General features: G+C 42.7%; 1 protein-coding gene across 1 annotated transcript in view; it reads left to right on the top strand.

Moving 5' to 3' along the window:
* Window positions 1-18,493, top strand: part of Lonp2 (lon peptidase 2, peroxisomal) — a 71,663-nt gene that overhangs the window by 8,393 nt on the left and 44,777 nt on the right. Inside the window, exons 2-6 of the mRNA XM_050120817.1 lie at window positions 7,637-7,871; window positions 11,253-11,384; window positions 13,569-13,691; window positions 15,231-15,394; window positions 16,800-16,894. Of these exons, the coding sequence (XP_049976774.1) occupies window positions 7,637-7,871; window positions 11,253-11,384; window positions 13,569-13,691; window positions 15,231-15,394; window positions 16,800-16,894 (749 nt within the window). The remainder of the gene's footprint in view (window positions 1-7,636; window positions 7,872-11,252; window positions 11,385-13,568; window positions 13,692-15,230; window positions 15,395-16,799; window positions 16,895-18,493) is intronic.

Genomic DNA, 18,493 nt, shown 5'->3' with positions numbered 1-18,493 from the left:
CTAGTACTGGTGTCATTACAGAAAGGATTTGGAGGGTTGGAAATTCTAACGAATGAAGGGCTTTTAAGTAAAATGGAAATAGCAATGACAACAAAAATCTCGTGTTTGGTACAGAGGGCACAGTTTAGATAATTCCATTCTGCTCTCACCTTAGAAAACTGCCTTTCTTGAGTATAGATTTAGATTTTCCTACCACTGTAGAGGGGGTTTTCAGACAGTTCTCCTGGATTGCCCAAAGTAGTTTCCAGATTATACAAACAATAGCCCTCCTACTCAGACTTCATGTGAAATGATATTCTATAAAGTTTTACAAGCTCTGAAGGTCCATTGCAACTGGGAGCTTCAAATTTCTTTGATCTTTAACAAAATCAGTACTACAATGATGCATTTATTGCAGGGCAATCACATCATCCAAAGGTATAAATTTGGATCTGAAGTTGCAAATTCCAAGTAGACCTCTTGGCCATGTCTTACAAGGCACATGCTCTAGTAGAAGGCAAGGCTGTTTAGAAGAATGTGTATCATGAATATTTCTCTTCTGCTGGGATAAAATACTGTGATAAAAGATGCTTCAGGAGCTGTGGCTCACATTTTAGGTGAGAAAGTCAGGGCATCAGGAGCTTGAAGTAGTAGTAGTCACGTCACATCCCAAATCAAGAACCTGGGACAGCAGAGAATGCTTGTACTCAGCTCATCTTATTTATACAGAGCAGTATCATAGACCAGGGGACTTACAGTGGGCTGGCCTTACTTTCTTAATTAACTGAATCAAGGTGGTTTCTCACAGGCATGCCCAGAGTCCCATCAAGGTGACAGTTGAAATTAGCCATCACAGTGACAAACAATGTAAAGACAATGTATATATGGTAGTATAAAATTAGATTTGTTGACTATTTCACTTGCTTAGTTTCATGTATAAAACCTGGAGATGAGTAGTGTATTGGTTACTTTGCTTTTGCTGTGATCAAACACAATGACCAAGGGAGCCTATAGATGGGTTTATTTGGGTTTGCAGTTTGAAAGGGATAAGAGTTCATCACCACCATGGTGGTGAAGCATAGCAGCAAGCACTAGGAATGGTGGAAATAACAGCTGAGTGCTCACCTCTCAAACCACAAGCAGAACATGTTGTGGAACATTCCTCTAACTAGGCAAAGGTGTATTATTGCATTTGTTTCTACTGCATTTGTTTAATTATGCAAAGATGTGTTGCTATTTCACTTTGCCTGCCTAAGGCACCTGATCTAATAAAAAGCTGAACAGGCAATAGCTAGGCAGTAGAGGAATAGGTGGAGCTGGCAGACAGAGAGAATAAGTGGGAGGAGAGAAGAGAGAATGAGGGAGAAAGAAAGGGAGATGCCGGAGCCAGGCAGCCACCAGACAGACACAGAGTAGGACATACAGAATGAAAGAAAGGTTAAAAGCCCTGAAACAAAACATAGATGAAAAGAAACAGGTTAGATTAAGTTATAAGAGCTAGATAAGGCCAAGCATTCATAATTGATAAGAAGTCTCTGTGTCATGATTTGGGAGCTGGCTGGTGGCCCCAAAGAAAGCCTGCTACAAGGAGACAGCAAGAGCGCACCAGGGATGGCAGGAGGCCATGCAACTTCCAAGCCCACCCCCAGTGATACACTCCCTCCAGCAAGGCCATATCTCCTAAGCCTCCCCAAACAGCACCACCAACTGGGGTTCAAGTCTTCAAATGTCCAAGAATATGGAGGACACCTTATTCAAACTACTACATTCTACTCTGCAGACCCCAGTGTCTCATGGCCATGTCATAATGCAAAATGTATCCAGTTCAATTTAAACATTTTTCATTGTCTTTCAATCAAAACAGTATTAATGTCCAAAGATGGTGATTTCTTGAGACTTAAGGAAATCTCTTAACTATAATGCCTTGTAAAATTGAAAAACTATTTACATAATTGCAACATACAATGACAGAGAATACATATTACCCTTCCAGTACAGAGGGATTAGGGCATTGTGAGGAAATACTGAAGCAAACCCAGCAGGTCAAACACCAAAATTTCTAACTTCATATCTAGTGTCAGGACTTAGATGGCTCTATCCCTCCAGCTTTGCTGCCTGTAACACACTTATAAATGCTCCTAGGCTGGTTCTGTGCCCTATGTGCAGCTCTCCTTGGCAGATATCGCACAACTCTGGCATCTTCAACATTTTAGAGTCTCCACTGAAACTCAGGCTTCAACTTTACAGCTTCGTGAATGGCCTTTCAAGGCCTTTTGCCCTCTCAGGGACTTCATTCAGAGACTCCCCTGTCATGTGTCTGGTCTTAATGGTTCTCTGAATCCACGGAGGAGGGTTCTACAACCTCTTTATTCATGTATCCCGCAGGACTCTAAAGCCAGAGCCTGTGAACAGCACTTCAGGTTCAGCTGCAGCTTGTGATGGTGCCCGGGTCCCTTGAATCACATTTGCAGTGGATTTTGTTTGTTTTTCCTTTCTAAGAGCAGAAAATTTCCTTTCACAGCTTGGAAGCTTAGCTGAGTGGGATCTTGCCCTGAGGAGGCCCTTTCCTTTATTCCAGTGCAGATTTGACCCATCCTTAATGATACCAATTTTAACAGTGTCTGTGTCTCTTCTAGCAAGCCTTTGCTGTACCATTAAGCTTTCCAGTGGCCCTTTTCTTTCTACATTTCTGTCCCCCTTGCTCTTTCCTCATTGTAGTCCTGCATAAGTATAATTACTAGTAACTGTGTGATGGAGGCAATACTAAACTGTCTTGAAATCTCCTCTACCAAAGAAGTTAGTCCATTACTTCTTAATTTAGCCTCAGGAAAATTCTTAGAATGTGGGCAAAATAGAGCCATACTTTTTACCAATATCAAAAACAGTCCTAGCCCTGTTGATAATATTGTTTTCTTCTAAAACTTCTTGAGTTGGGCCTCCACGGTCTTCATAGCTCTCAGCCCTGTCTTCCAAGCTCCTACCAGAATGGTACCTTGATTCTGCTTATCGTGTTCTGCCGATTTCCTATTCTAAATTTCCAGGTTCTTTAGCTGACAGGGTCCAATGCCCTAACATAAACTATTTTCCCCCTCTGGACTGGAGTGGATGCGCGGGAATAATTGAGACACAGTTCACACAGCAATATTGGAAGGGAGTCTCAGGGTTCATTCAAATCATTCAAAGATCACTTGCCTTTATTATCCGAACACCTTTTATCCCCCAAGGTAAACTGAGGTGGAAGTTCGTTAACATTCTGTTTTGGGGTAGCAGGACTGTAGTCACATCTGCAGCTCTGTCACTAGCTTGGAACTGACCTCTCTTCCCAGGCATCTACATAATTACAAAGCCAGGAGCTTTTGTTAGGGTAGCACAGCCTGTCTGGAAGGGTACGTGACTGCCTCAGATACCAACCATGGCCCGGCCCGAGAACCTGGCTGTCACACCATGTAGAAATATGGGCCTACATTTAACATTCATCAAAAATAAAAATAACAGTGTGGTCAGATCTGTTACAGCAATAGCCCAGTCCTTGGTGCCAACTTGTCTCAGTTACATCCTCATTGTTGTGATGAAATAGCATGACCAAGGTTACTTAATAGAAGGAAAGCTTTATTTTGGCTTATGGTTCCAGAGGGATAATAGTCTGTCACCATCATGGTGGGAAAGTGTGCAGCAAGCCCCGGGTATGGTGACAGAAACAACTGAGTGCTTAAATCTCAGACCAGGAGCAGAGAGGCACATGGGGTGACAGGAAGCTTTGAAACCTCAGAACCTGCTCCTAGTGACACACTTCTTCTGGCAGTGCCTCACCTAGGAGTCTCCTCATCAACTGGGGACTAAGTATACAAATACCCCGGAATATGTGGGGCATCTTATTCAGGCTGCCACAAAAAGATGCTATGTCTTGCCTAAAATAGAATTAAATTTTTCCACAATACTTGTTATCTGAAAGTGTCTTTATCAGGTATCATATCTAATAATACCAATAAGGTCTAATTAATGTAACAAGTCATGTTTTTCTTTGAAAGGCATATATTCAGGGCCATCAAGAAGCTCGGTGGGTAAAAGTGCTTGCAGCCAAGCCTAACACTCTGAGTTCAGTTCTGGACACATAGTGGGAGGAGAAAACCAACTACTCTAAGTTCCTGGCTTCCTTGCATGTACACATGCAAACACACACAGAAAAAGGCATATGTTCTTCCCACTCTCTGCGAGTTCAAGAAAGAAACAATACACTTAAACCTTTGTCCCTTTAGAACTGAGAGGTATAATGTAAGTCCAACTTAAATTTGGTTTAGTTTGCAACACATTCCTTTCACTACACACACACACACACACACACACACACACACACATACATGCTTTGTAAGGAAATTCATTTTTTAGTGTAATATTTTATTGGTGACATAGACAAAATAATTAAATTTGTCTTTCAATCTGGAGGTTTTGATTTGGCTCATCTCTTTAGTTTTGCTTCGTTCTATAAAGTAGAGAGAGACAAAGCTAGGAGAGTAAATGTTGTGTATAATCCAAGAGTTTATAGTAATTAGAAATTTGCTATATATACAAGTCAGCAAATTTACTGAGAGTGTCGCCATATTGTGTGTGGCTCGGTACAGTTGAGATAAGTAGGCAGAAGTCTAGTTCCATTTCCCCAGAGTGCCAGCGTGCTGCTTAGTTATGTCAGCCTAACACAGGCCAGAGTTATTTGGAAAAGGGGCCTCGACTGAGAAAATATCTCCACCAGAGTGGCCCAAGGGAAAGCCAGGAGTGCACGTTCTTGATTTATGTGGAAGGGCTCAGCTCTCTGGGAGTGGTGCCACCCCTGGGCTGGTGGTTCTGGGTTCTATAAGAAAACAGGCTGGGCAAGCCATAGGGAGCAAGGTAATAAGCCACACCCCTCCATGACCTCTGCCTCTGTTCCTGCCTTGGTTTTCCTGTGATGGCTTACTTGGATGATGGAGCAAGCTGTAGGAAACCCTTCCCTTCCCAAGTTACTTTGGTCATGATGCCTTATCACAGTGCCTTAAGACAGTGTTGTGTTAATTTTAGCTTCCTTCTGAGATTACCACCTTCCTTGAGGGGATAACTTATTCTAACTTGGGATCGGGAAGCCTTTTGCTTTAGTTTGGATATTTTTTATTTCATTTATTTTGGAGGGAATTTTGTATACATGCCACAGTGTTCTTCTGGTGGTCAGAGAACAGCCCAAAGAAGTTGGTTCTCTCCTTCCATCATGTGTCCTAGGAATTGAGCTCACGTTGGCAGACTTGGTTTTGGTGGCAGGATCCTTTCCCAACTGAGCTATTTTTCTGGCCCTGCAGATAAGACTTTCTTTCCGTGTATATTACATGTGCATATGACTTGATCAGAAATATGTCTGATGAGGAGCTAAAACTTAAAACCTTTCAATTCATTCAATGGGATTCTGCCCCTTGTAACTAGTCTTAAGGATTCTTGGGATACATGCCCTTAGTTCTAAGTCTTGCAGTGTGTGCTTGGGAGTTTTTACCGTCCATGTGTCGCAGTTGAAGATTAAGTACATATAAATCTAAATAGTAGGTTGATGAGGGAGATAATTGGCTTGATGTTAGCAGAGGTGATACTGGGACAGATTTGGACATTCATTTATGCTGTTTATGTTTTAGCCTTTTAGAATGGTATTCAGGTGTTCTTACTTGATATAATTGAGTTATATAGTTATCAACTACTTTTATTCCTACATTTTTATATTTAACCCAAATATATGGAATTCCCTAATGAGTCTTTCTTGTCAGAATTTCTTTAGACTGCCAACCCCCAAATATTGGCATGGAGACTTATTAATTATGAAAGTTTGGCCTTTAACTTAGGCTTGTTCCCAACTAGATCTTATAATTTAAGTTAAACTATTTCTATTAATCTATGTTCTACCATGTGACTCTTTGCCTCTCCCTGGTTCTGTGTATCTGACTACCTTTGTGCCTCGCTGGCACATGCCAGATTCTAACCCTGAATTCCTCTCTTTGCCTGCAAGTCTCTCCTCATTCCTCCTGCCTAGCTTTTGGCCATTCAGCTCTTTATTAAACCACTCAGGTACCTTAGGCAGGTAAGGTAAAACATAGACACATTTTCATACAGTGTGATCAAATATCCTGCAATGATGTGGGAGTGATTTCTTATTAATAAAGAAACTGTCTTAGCCCATTTGATAGGTCCACCCTTAGGTGGGTGGAGTAAACAGAACAGGATGCTGGGAGAATGAAGCTGAGTCAGAGAGTCGCCATGATTCTCCCACTCCAGACAGACGCAGGTTAAGATCTTCTCTGGTAAGCCACCTCATGGGCTACACAGATTATTAGAAATGGGTTAGATTAATATGTAAGAGCTAGCCAGTAAGAGGCTACAGATAACGGGCCAGGCAGTGTTTAAAAGAATACAGTTTCCGTGTAATTATTTCGGGCATAAGCTAGCCATGTGGGCGGCCGGGTGCCGGGGACGCAGCCCCGCCGCTCCTATCACTACATTGCAACAGAATTCATACTTCATTTTTAAAAGACGTGCCCTAGTAAGATTATGTGCTTTGTACCTCACTGTATGGTAGTAGTCTAACAGACCACATATCGAATGATAATTTAAGTGCAGAATACTAAATTCATACTTTAGATTCCCTTATTAAAAGAATTCATTCACAATTCAGACATTTTTAGAGTTTTATCTTTTGTTAATTTTTTAGTTAGAATATGAAGTAATGGGTCTCATGCCATTTTCTTTTCGTTCTTTTTGTTTATTTGAGCCAGGATTTCTCTCTGTAGCCATGGCTGCCCTGGAACTTACTCTGTAAACCAGGCTAGCATCAAACTCACAGATTCACCTGCCTCTGCCTCCAGAGTCCTAGGATTAAAGGTGTACACCTGATGGGATTCCCCTCTGTATGCTATGAATATGTTTTATTACTATTGGTTAATAAATAAGCTGCTTCGGCCTATGGCAGGGTAGAATAAAGCCAGGTGGAAAATTTAAACACAGATATATAGAGAAAATAGAGTCAGGGAGATGCCATGTAGCTGCCGAAGGAGGATGCCCGATCCTTTACTGGTAGGCCACAGCTTCATGGCGATACAGAGATTAATAGGAATGGGTCAATTCAAGATGTAAGAGCTAGCTAGAAATACGCCTGAGTCATTGCCAAGCATTGCTGTAATTAATATAGTTTCTGTGTAATTATTTGGGTCTGGACGGCTGGGAAATGAACACACAGTCTCCATTTACACGCACCACAACTGCCTGGCTCACGGTGACACTTTCATTCTTTAGTCTTCTTTCTCCCTCTCCATGTTCCCTTTCTGGTTTTGTGTGCTATAGATATAGGTGTACACATGCATCTTTAAATTTAAATCTGTATTTCCTATATGAAAGAAAGCATGATATTTGTCTTTCTGAGTCTGGGAAAGTAGGCACTTGGGGGGGGGGAGGGTTGGGAGTTTTCCCATGTAGTTCTGGCTGTCTTGGAACTTTAGACCCAGCTGACCTCAAACTCAGAGATCCCCCTGCCCCTGCCTCCTGAATTCTAGGACTAAAGATGGACAGCACCACACCTGGCTACGTCAGCGCTTTTTGAAGGGAATTTCTGTTCTGCCATGTTAAGTGTAATGCCAGTGTTTTATGTATTTTTCAGGATTGGGACGGCTGCCCTGGCAGTTCAGGTTGTGGGCAGTAATTGGCCCAAGCCACACTACACTTTGCTGATCACAGGCCTGTGCCGGTTCCAGATTGTGCAGGTCTTAAAAGAGAAGCCATATCCTGTGGCTGAAGTGGAGCAGCTGGACCGACTTGAGGAATTTCCCAACACTTGCAAAACCAGGGAGGAGCTGGGTGAGCTGTCGGAGCAATTCTACAGATACGCAGTGCAGGTGGGTGGCTTCCACTCCCCCCAAAAGCTTTTCCCCTTTGGTTCTTCGCTGTCCTGGGCTCAGGTGACTCTGTGAGGTGGCCAAGCTGTAGGGCTGTGTAGAGCTGCATACATTGAAATTATTTGTGGTATTTTATAGTGTATTCTAGTTTTCTTTTGCCTAAGTTTGTACTTAAATCATCCTGGACATATGGCCAACTCTTTCTAAAAGTGTTCCAAAAGATAAGACTACAATTTCTTGATAATCGCCAGAGCCTCCCAACCAGATGCCTGTTAACCTTAAGTGTTTAATGTTAAAATAAAATAACCCGGAGCTCCCACTGAAATACCTAGTCAGGACAATAGAAGTTATATTGTTTCAGGTCCAGGCACACTGCACAGGTTAGTGACAGTGGAAGGGTGAAGCCATAGTGACCCAGTTTCAAGAACGGTTGCACTTTTGGCTTGTTAGAATGCTGGGAGGGAAGCGTGCCTTGGCTGTTCATGAAGAATTGTACTCCTTAAGCCTAGGTGTCAGTTTTTTCGGTCAATCCTAGATTAAAAACCTCCTCCCTCACCTCGTCTTACTTAAAACTATAATAAAAATACAAAATTGTATGATGAAATGTAGTCTTCCACCCTCTATTAGTGTAGTCCACTGCCCCTGCCTGAGTCTGTGAGGAATGGCTGGTGTCTAAGGTCTTATTCCAGACACCACTGACATTTGAAGTGCGGGGCAGAAGTGCACAGCCTGTGGCGTTTGCATCTGATGGCCATCCAAGGAGATCTGCACTTCTGATGTGGGAAACAGCAACGGAAATGTGGAGGGTCTGGAGTTGTAACTTCAGGCTGAAGGAAGAATGTCCTGGAAGAAAGAACCCCAGTATGTGAACTGGTCCAGGCAGGCTTGTCTACTCCTGGTTTGCAGAGGCTGTGGGAGGTAGAGCGGCTCCCGTCTCATGCAGAAGCTCAACTCTGTAGCCTCTTTTCTGGCCTTACTCCTCTCCAGTTTGAGTCCACAAAAACCTGTTAAATGTGGAGCTTTTACAGTGACATTAGAAAAACTTTTGTAGGGAAATTAGATTAGTTTCCACCTTTTTTCTTCTGGATTTGGCCAATACTCCTTTCATTTTTATACCTGTGCTTTATTCCATGTTACAAACTTTTAGTTAAGTCCGTGCACTGGAGCCGCTGGCTTTACTGTCCTGCTTAGACTGGAAGAGTGTGTTTAAGTGCGCGCTTCTCCTGCCTTCCCTTCAGCTCTTACAGGGAGATCTGCCTCTTCTGGGACGTTCTGAGTTTCTCCTACTCTCTCCTATTTCTGACTCATTCTACTTACTGAGCCTTTCTTCAGATGAAACAACCACCCAGGCTGAGAGTACGTCTTCATGGTAGAGCTGTCTTGGGATGCCCAAGGCCAGGGGTGGCTTCTCTTGAGGAAAACATGTAGGCTGAACTTCAGATTTCCTAGTAATGCTAAGGCCTTCACACCTTGTCTTGGGCCTGTCTTTCTTCAGCTCTAGTAATTATGTGGAGATCAACAGGCCTAGCCATGCTGAATAGCAAGATAGCCCCACATTTGTGATTTTTGCCTTGTGTTCCCTCTTTCTTCTCTGAATTTTAGACTCTGTGCTCTGCGGTTGCTGTGTGGTGCCGCTCTTCTTCCCTGTTCTGCTCGGCTGAACAGTCATCAGTGCTTGTCATCTTGTGTGGAAGCTGCCCTGCTTCTCCCACAGATCCCGCGTCGGCTGTCCTGCATGAGCAGCACACTGTGCTTGGCAGACAGCTTCTGGTTACAAGGCTGGGATGAATTTTAACTTTTGCTTTCTATGAATGAATTCCCAGGAACAAGATTCTTTGAGTTTTTGTGGGGGTTTTTATGGCTTTTTTGTTTGTTTATGTATCCCCCCCCCCAGCTATCTTTATATAGCTGTACTTTAATCCCTTTGATTCTTGGAAAGTAGTGGATAGTTCCCCAAATTACAGTGTTTTCACAGCTGTGTATTACTGGCCTGTGAAATCTTATTAGAGTTGGTTGTATGAGGATTTGGTATATCATTTATAAATTAGCATGAACCAAGTTTTCTATCTTAGCCACAAAGCAGAACTTACATAATACAGGCTTCATGCCTAAAATTATAGATGTAATGATCTGCCTTTTAATATCACTTAAGAACCAAGGTAGACTGGATTTAACTTCAAGGTATTTTCCTTATGTTTACACAGAAAAAGCAAATCTGGCAAATCTTTCGGTGCCTTAGTATTTCTGCCCAGAAACGTTTCACAGATCAGCACAAGACTGCAGCTGCCTCTCTAGTCAGAGGAGCTGAGGAAGAGCAGGCCTACTGTGTGCCCTGATGAAAGGGAACTTCTGTCATTGGTCCTTATCTTCAGCTTAATGTGTTGCAATATCCTAACCTGCAAGTTTTGTTTTGTGTGCATTCACCAACTAAATATCAGTGTGCATACTAATTAACCCAAATAGTATACTAAAAAGTCAGGATTTCAACTAGTAATTGGCTATCATATTAGCATCAATGTGCTATTAATTTCCATAATCTAATTATTATATTGTAGTTATATAAAAAGTGTTCTTTGATTAGGAACAAGAGTCATGATGCCTGCAGCTTACATGTAGTCTGTCTGTGAAGTGAACAGAGAGAGAGCCACGTCACAGATAGGAAGAATTAGTGAATCTAGATGGGGAAGGCAAGGGGCTCATCGTAGCTTTGTTATAGACGGAGGGGCCACTGGCAGTGGCACTGGGCTTTGTCTCTACTGATGGACTGGCTTTTTGGGATCCTATTCTCTTTGGATGTATGCCTTGCTCAGCCTAGATGTAGTAGGGATGGCCTTGGACTTTCCACAGGGCAGGGTGCCTTGCCCTCTCTTAGGATTGGAGGGGGGTGGAATGGGAGGGAGCATGGAGGGAATGGAGGGAGAAGGAGTGGGAATTTGGATTGGTATTTTTTTAATGTAATAAAATAAAAAAATAAATTTGAGTTTTAAAGTCATAGCAAATTTACAAAGTCTTATAATTTTAGTGTTAAATACTCACTAGCCATTTTCGCTTTTCATTCATAGACATTTAAAAATATTACATTTACTTGGGACAACTTTCAGGATTCAGTTCTCTCTTTCTACCATGTGGATCCTGGGGGGGGAGGGTCATAGGTTATCAGCCCTGGAGAACGGCATCTGTACCTGCCTCTCAGGCCCTCGGATACGCATTCTGTGAAGGACGTGTTTCTCCTGTGGCCTGTGAAATGCTTGCCATATATGGATCAGTGATCTTTCAAAACAAAAGATGCAGACATAACATTAAACCTGTATAATAATCAGATTATTTTAGCTCACAAATGCCACTGCTTTATTTCATTAGACTCTCTTTTTTTTCTTTCAGTTGGTTGAAATGTTGGATATGTCAGTCCCTGCCGTTGCTAAATTGAGACGTCTTTTAGATAGCCTTCCAAGGGAAGCGCTACCAGACATTCTCACTTCGATTATTCGAACAAGCAACAAAGAGAAGCTGCAGGTACTGTGCCCTCTGGAATAGATCTGGGTAGTACTTACACTTTTGCCTTCATAACTGCATTCTAGAGGCTCAAGGATGTAGTTAAAATGTGTTTTCTTTAAAAAATCAGCCTCTGCCAGGCATTATGGCACATGCTTGTCATCCAGGCACTTGGGAGGTAAGGGCAGAGAGATCAGAAGTTCAGGGTCATCCTTGGCTTGGATTTCAAAGCCAACTCTGGCTACATGAGACCATCTCTTGAGAAAGGAGGAGGAGGAAGTGGGGGGTGGAAAGAATACGAGTTGACTTTCATAGGTGGTTGTTTTACCAGGCTTGGTAACACACAGCTGTAATCTCAGCCCTCTGAATCAGCAGTTTAAGACTAACTTAGGCTGCAAAACCACACTGTGTGTCAAGACCCAAAGCAAACAGAGTTTATATTGTTGTTGACACAATCAGTGCTTTGGGGGGGGGGTACAATCAGTAGTATTGGTGGTCAGTTTATAAAGACAGAGAAAGCAAAAATTATTTTTAAAGGAAATATTTAATTTTTATTTAAATTTAATTTTTTGAAAATTTCACATATTTTGGGATGTATGGGGTGGTTAGAGATTGATGTTGGGTGTCTCTCTCCATCACTTTACACCTTACTTCTTTAGACAGGGTCTCTCATTGAACCTGGAGCTCTCTGGTTGGCTAGAGTGGCTGGCAGTAAGTTCTTGGATGTCTGCCTGCCCCTTCCCCTGCCCTTTAAGTGCTAAGGTTATGGAGGTGAGCCAGCACACCCAGCTTCTGCATGGTTCCTGGGAATCCAGACTCAGGTCCTCAATGACAGGCTGTGGTTGGTGCAGTCAGAAGGAGGCAGGAGAGAGAAGACATGCTTTGGGGTCACCTGGCTGCAGCATTAGTGAGCCCATTATCCTGAGGGAGTGTGGGGTGCAGGTGCCAAATCAGGCTGTCCTTGAGATCTGTTCATCATCTATAGAAATTTTAGTATTTGGGGCTGGTGTGATGGCTCAGTGGGTAAAGTGCCTGCTTGTTATGCAAGCACGGAGACCTGAGTTCAGAGTTTTAGCGCCCATGTCAAATCCAGGCATGGAGCATGTGTGTGTTTGTAAGTAACTCCAGCACTTCAGGAGACAGTGGCTCCTGGGGGCTCACTGGCTAGTGAGTGAGTTCTGGGTTCGCTGAAAAATCCTATCTCAAAAGATAAGTTCGAAAGAAATAAAGGAAGATACCCATACCCTTTGACCTCTATACACATATATGCATGCACACTACACCACACACACACACACACAAACACCATGCATACACACACAGACATATACACAAATTAATATTTTGATTCCAGAATTTGCTGAGATCCAAAATATACATATTCTCAGAAACAATTTAAAACAATTACGTTTGGTTTTCTCTTTTCTTTTAAGTACTAAGATTGAACCCTGGGTCCTACACATACTAGGCAAGCACTCGAATGCCATTCTATATGCTTGGTCCTTTTTTTTTTTTTTTTTTTTTTTTTTTACTTTGTGTTGTGAGACAGTGTCTTGTTGCTCAGGCTGGCCTTGAACTCACTCTAGTCCAGGTAGGCCTTGTACTTGACATCCCTGCCCCTGGTCTTTCAAGTAGCTAGGATTATAGGCTTGTGATACCAAGCCCAGCTATATGTTTAGCTCTTGATCATGGGATATATGGCATTTTAAAATAAAAATCAATGTTTTTGTGTTTTTTTAAATTCTGCTCATTTCTACTTTGCTGATAATATAGTTAATTGTGTTAGCCATGCCAATGCATGATCCCCGTCATGAGTGTTAGCAGGATCGTTGAGGTTCTTTCCGTCTAGAGGATTATACATTGACAATTGACACGGTGGCTACATCTCATAGCTACCTGCAGGAGACTGGATGACCCAGGCCCAGTGTGGCCAAGGTACCCAAGGTGGCGAGGTAAGAGGTTCAGGTCGGGCTAAAGGTGAGGCCCATGATAACACAGAGTACCTCAGAGCTGCCTCTTAGGCAGTTCCGCCTCGGCAGCACTGGCAACTGCCCAGGCACGGCCACACCAACCTGATAGGGCCCCAGAAGGGCCAGGGCCATGCAGATTATAGTTTTGCCTTTCTTGTAATTTAAGAACTTAAATCATGGTTCTATTTACTCATGCCTCTGGAAAAGGTGCTATTAATTTACTTACCCTTACTAGATCTTAGATGCTGTGAGCCTGGAGGATCGGTTCAAGATGACCATACCCCTGCTTGTCAGACAGATTGAAGGCCTGAAATTACTTCAAAAAACCCGAAAACCCAAACAAGATGACGACAAACGGGTAAATATCTTTCTTTTTTTTTTCTTTCTTGGCAGGATCTTGCTTTGTCACCCAGGCTGGTCTTCAGCTCACAGCAATGCTCTTTCCTTAGCCTCAAGAGTACCAAGATTATAGACACACGCCACCATACCCAGCACATTCTTTTATTACATTCTCTCTCTCTTTCTCTCTCTCTCTCTCTCTCTCTCTCTCTCTCTCTCTCTCTCTCTCTCTCTGTAATATGAGACTAAGTTCTTTTAAGAAAAGAAAAACTTGGAAGCCAGTGTGTGATTGTATTTGTAGCTCCTAGGGAGCTGGAAGTAAGGTGATCTCTTGAGTGTAGGAGATGAGAGCCAGCATTGAGCTACATAACAAGAACCTATCTCGCAAATAAACAAGCAGACAGAAAACTTGAGAAGAATTTGAAAATCAAGAAGACAAAGTTTGTTGTTTCTCAGAAGATCTTGATGTGTTCAGAGGAGTTCTTTTTATTGCCTGGATTTTCTTCTCTTTCTTTTAGTGTATAAGCCCTATCTCAGCTCTTCACAACCTTCCCAAAGTGCTGTTATATCATTTTTGTCTAGCAATAGTTGGAGTTAGTTCATGATACTAATGAGTTGGGAATTCAAAGAACACATGAGTACTTTTAAAATATTGCAGCAAAATCATGGGGGAAAATCAGGTGGTGTTGGTGCATGCCTGTAATCCTGACACTTGGGAGGCAGGTAGAGCTCTGAGTTTGAGGGCAGCCCCATCTTCAGAGAAAATTCCAGGACAACCAGGGCTACAACAGAGAAACCCTGTCTTGTTGGGAGGGCAGGGGGATTATGGGAAGAGAAAATGTAAGTAAAAGCCATTTGAGGAGAGGAAGGTTGTTCACATTGGCATAGGAAAGAGTTTAGATTGGAAAAAGAACAATTGAGCATGATGGAACAGAAGCCAGAACTTACTGAAGCACAGTAATTAGTGTGTGTACGTGGTGGGGTTAGTAGCCCCTTGCTGGAGGAGTGGAACATCACAAGAAAGCAAGTAAGCAAGGGGGCACTCGCCCGGGACAGGTCATGAGGCGATGAAGTTGAAATTAATGTGGAAAGGGTGGGAATGAATGCTGAGACATTTGCGTGCAGGAGCGCGATGGCAGTTACTGAGTGTAAGTGGTGATACATGTGAGGAAACAGCCGTGCAGTTCGGTGCAGACGACACCTGTGCTCCCTTATAGACACTTCCTGGTTGTTGTGCGCACTGACAACCACGCTCACTTTATGCTGGTCTGCTTTTTAATCCCACGCAACAAATGTGTGCACCTGCCTTACTTCCTAAAGTGCCTGGGGAGCACCATCCTGGCTTACCTTGCCTTGTACTTCTTTCCTCTCCTCGTTCTCTCTCGTACTCCCTGTTCCTCTCCCTCAAGCTCCTTTTTGCTTTTATTTTCCTGTCTTGTCTTTCTTGTGTTTTATTAATATTTTGGAGACAGGGCTCCCTTTGAAGCTTCACCTGCCCTTTAATTCTTAGCCCTCTTGCCTCAGCTCCAATTTGCTTTGACATATACTTTCTACTTAGGTTATAGCAATACGCCCCATCAGGAGGATTACTCATATCCCAGGGACATTAGAAGATGAGGATGAGGAAGAAGATAATGATGACATTGTCATGCTGGAGAAAAAAATAAAAACATCTAACATGCCGGAGCAGGCTCATAAAGTTTGTGTAAAAGAGGTAAAAAGGTAAAAGTTCGTTAGTATTTTCATTTTGCTTGCTAATGTTAAAAGTTATTGCTTGTGGAAACTTGGTTATGCTGCCTCAAGTCACAGACTAAAGCTGCTTTATTGTTTATTCTCTGATCTTTTCTTATGCTTGATCAGTTCTTAGGCTACCTATGCATATTACCTCAGCGCCCACTTTTGTCCTTCTTGACCTTCCAAATGACCGACCTCCCTCCCTTCTTCCCTTCCCCCTCCTCCCTTCCTCTCTCCCTCCCTCCCGCTCCCTCCCCCCTTTCTTTTTCTTTCAATTTATTTTTTACTCATATGGGTATTTAGCCTGTACATACATGCAGTGCCTGAGGAGGCCAGAAGAGAACATTGGATCCCCTGGGATTGGTGTTACAGATGTTTGTGATCCACCATGTGGTGTTGGAAATCAAACCCTGGTCCTCTGTAAGGGCAGCACATGCTCCTAACTGCTAAGCCATCCTCCAGCCCTACCTTCCCTTATTCTTGACTTGCAGCTGTGATTGGTGGAATTTTCTCCCCGCCTTTATTGCTCTGTGTAGCTTACGTCTTGAAACATTTCTTCTTCTCAGCTTTTTTTTGTAAAGGATCTCTCTATGTAGATCAGACTGGCCTTGGCTTTGAACTCAGCCTCAGCCTCCTCAGTTAATAATAGACCATAGACAATGTACCACCATGCTCAGCTGTGAAAACAGTATTAATACTCCTAAATCACACCACATGCACTAATCTTTTCTTCAAAGACTGAGAGGTGATTTAGAGGTGACTCATCTGTTCTGCTTGTATTCTGCCACCACACCAAACTATTGTAGCTGCCTTTTCAGTGTCTAAAAGAATTGACCAAATTCCTTTGTTCAGTTACAGTGTTGTTCACAGGTCAGGGGTCTGTTTGCTTTGTGGGTCTAAGAGTTTAACCAGGACACGCATGTACTGAGATGCATCCCAGCTCTGTGGTTTTGTTTTCTCATTAGATGATAAATTCCAGGGAGAGCTGAGGCTGTAGCTCTGCAGTAGCATGCTTGCCTGTCACATCCGAGGGCCCAGGTTCTGTCCCTTGTTGCAATGAATTAATTAGTTAACTCTAGGGGGTGGGGACTGTCAGTTTGTCCTTGTATAGGCAAACTACAGAAAACCTTGAAAACAAAATAGGATATATTTCATTTTTTTTTTACTTGTATGGGCATTAAGTCTGTACCTACTTACAGTGGATTGTACATTCATAATAACCATTGAGTTTAATAGAGCATCCATTTTATGTTTTGTGTGTGTGTGTGAACTAGCTCTTTAAAATCTTTGTCAGGGTTTTCAAGTATGCTTGATAAGGAGACACACTTGATTTTTCTGTTATTGTGGAATTATTGTGTTCTTGAACCTGTTGTTTACATATTTTCCTCCACAGACTCAAAAAAATGCCTCAGTCAATGCCTGAATATGCTCTGACGAGAAATTATTTGGAACTTATGGTGGAGCTTCCTTGGAACAAAAGCACGACCGGTGAGCTCACAATGATGCCTGCTTTTCAGTCTCATGGTCACTCAGAAAGCTGATGCAGATTTTCATTTTATACAACATAACAGGATGCGGTGTTACATGCCTGGATTCCTACACTTGGGGGGGTTCTAGCTTCAAGACCAGCCTGGGCTACATTGGGAAATTCTATCTCAAAAAACAAATTAGCAGCCGGGCGGCTGTGGCTCACGCCTTTAATCCCAGCACTCGGGAGGCAGAGGCAGGAGGATTTCTGTGAGTTCGAGGCCAGCCTGGTCTAGAAGAGCTAGTTCCAGGACAGAAACCAAAAGCCACGGAGAAACCCTGTCTCGAAAATCAAAAAAAAAAAAAAAAAAAACCAGCAACAAAGTTTACTTCAGTTATTTTGAAACCACTTTATTGAGGTGCCATGGCATAGAAAAAGTTGCACACATGTTAAGATTATGTCTTGATGAAATTCAAAATGCCATTTATGAAATTATCACCACTTCCTACACTATAAGTATACCCATCACTTCCCAAAGTTGACTCCCATTCTTTGTGTGTGATAGGGAAGCAGCGTTGGAGAGGGAGAGATGGTAAAAACATGTGACAGCTGCTCTCAGAACATTTTTAAAGTTTTTTTATTTTATATGTATAGGTATTTTGACTCCATATATGTCTGTATCACATGCATGCAGTACCCAGGGAGGCCAGAAGAGGTTTGTTGGATCCCCTGAAACTAGAATTATGGACACTTGTGAAACGCCTTGTGGGTGCTGGGCATTGGGCCTGGGTTGTCTGGTAAAGCAGCCGGTGCTTTTACCTGCAGAGTCATCTCTAGCCCTCCACTTTACAAAGTTTGGTTTGGTTTGATTTTGGAGACAAGGTCTCACTATGTAGCCGTGGTTGTCCTGGAATTCACTGTGTAGACTAGGCTGGCCTCAAACTCCCTGAGATCCACCTCGTAGCAAATTTTAAGAATGCATGCAGTATTGCTAGCTTTAGGCACTGTGCCATGCAGTAGGTCCCCAGACTCACACTTGTCTACTGGATGTGAGACTCTTTGACCATCACCTCCACACCCCCTTCCTCAAGATCCTGACAGCCGTTCTTCTCTGCTTCCGAGAGTTCTAACTTCCACATCGTATGTGAAAGCAGACACTATGTGTCTGTGTCTGCTTCATTTCTCTTAGGGTAATGAGCTCTCTGTGTTGAAAGTAATGAGATTTCCTTATTTTTTAAGGCTAAATATAATAGTTACATGATAGACCACATTTTTTCAGCTGTTCGTCTCAGTGGACATTTGAACAGTTTTCATTTCTTGAGTATTATAAATATATTGCACTTTATGTCAGCACGTGGACATTCCCCAAGGTCCCGATTTCAGTCATTTGGGCATATACCCAGAAAGGGGACTGCTTAGTCATATGGTAGGTTTATTTACTTGTTTATTTGTTTATTTTTGGTTTCTTGAGAGGGTTTCTCTGTGTACCTCTGGCTGTCCTGGAACTTGCTCTGTAGACCATGCTGCCCTTGAACTCACAGAGATTCACTTGCCTCTGCCTCCCAAGTGGGGTTCAAAGGAGTGCACCACTACCACCTTGTTGGCAGGTTTATTTTTTA

Source organism: Alexandromys fortis, unplaced genomic scaffold, assembly GCF_014885135.2.
Source record: "Alexandromys fortis isolate MF-2015 unplaced genomic scaffold, M_Fortis_MF-2015_v1.1 scaffold_186, whole genome shotgun sequence".
Taxonomy (NCBI): Eukaryota; Metazoa; Chordata; class Mammalia; order Rodentia; family Cricetidae; genus Alexandromys; species Alexandromys fortis.
The sequence above is the reverse complement of the archived record's forward strand: the minus strand, read 5'-3'. Positions and strand labels throughout refer to the sequence as shown.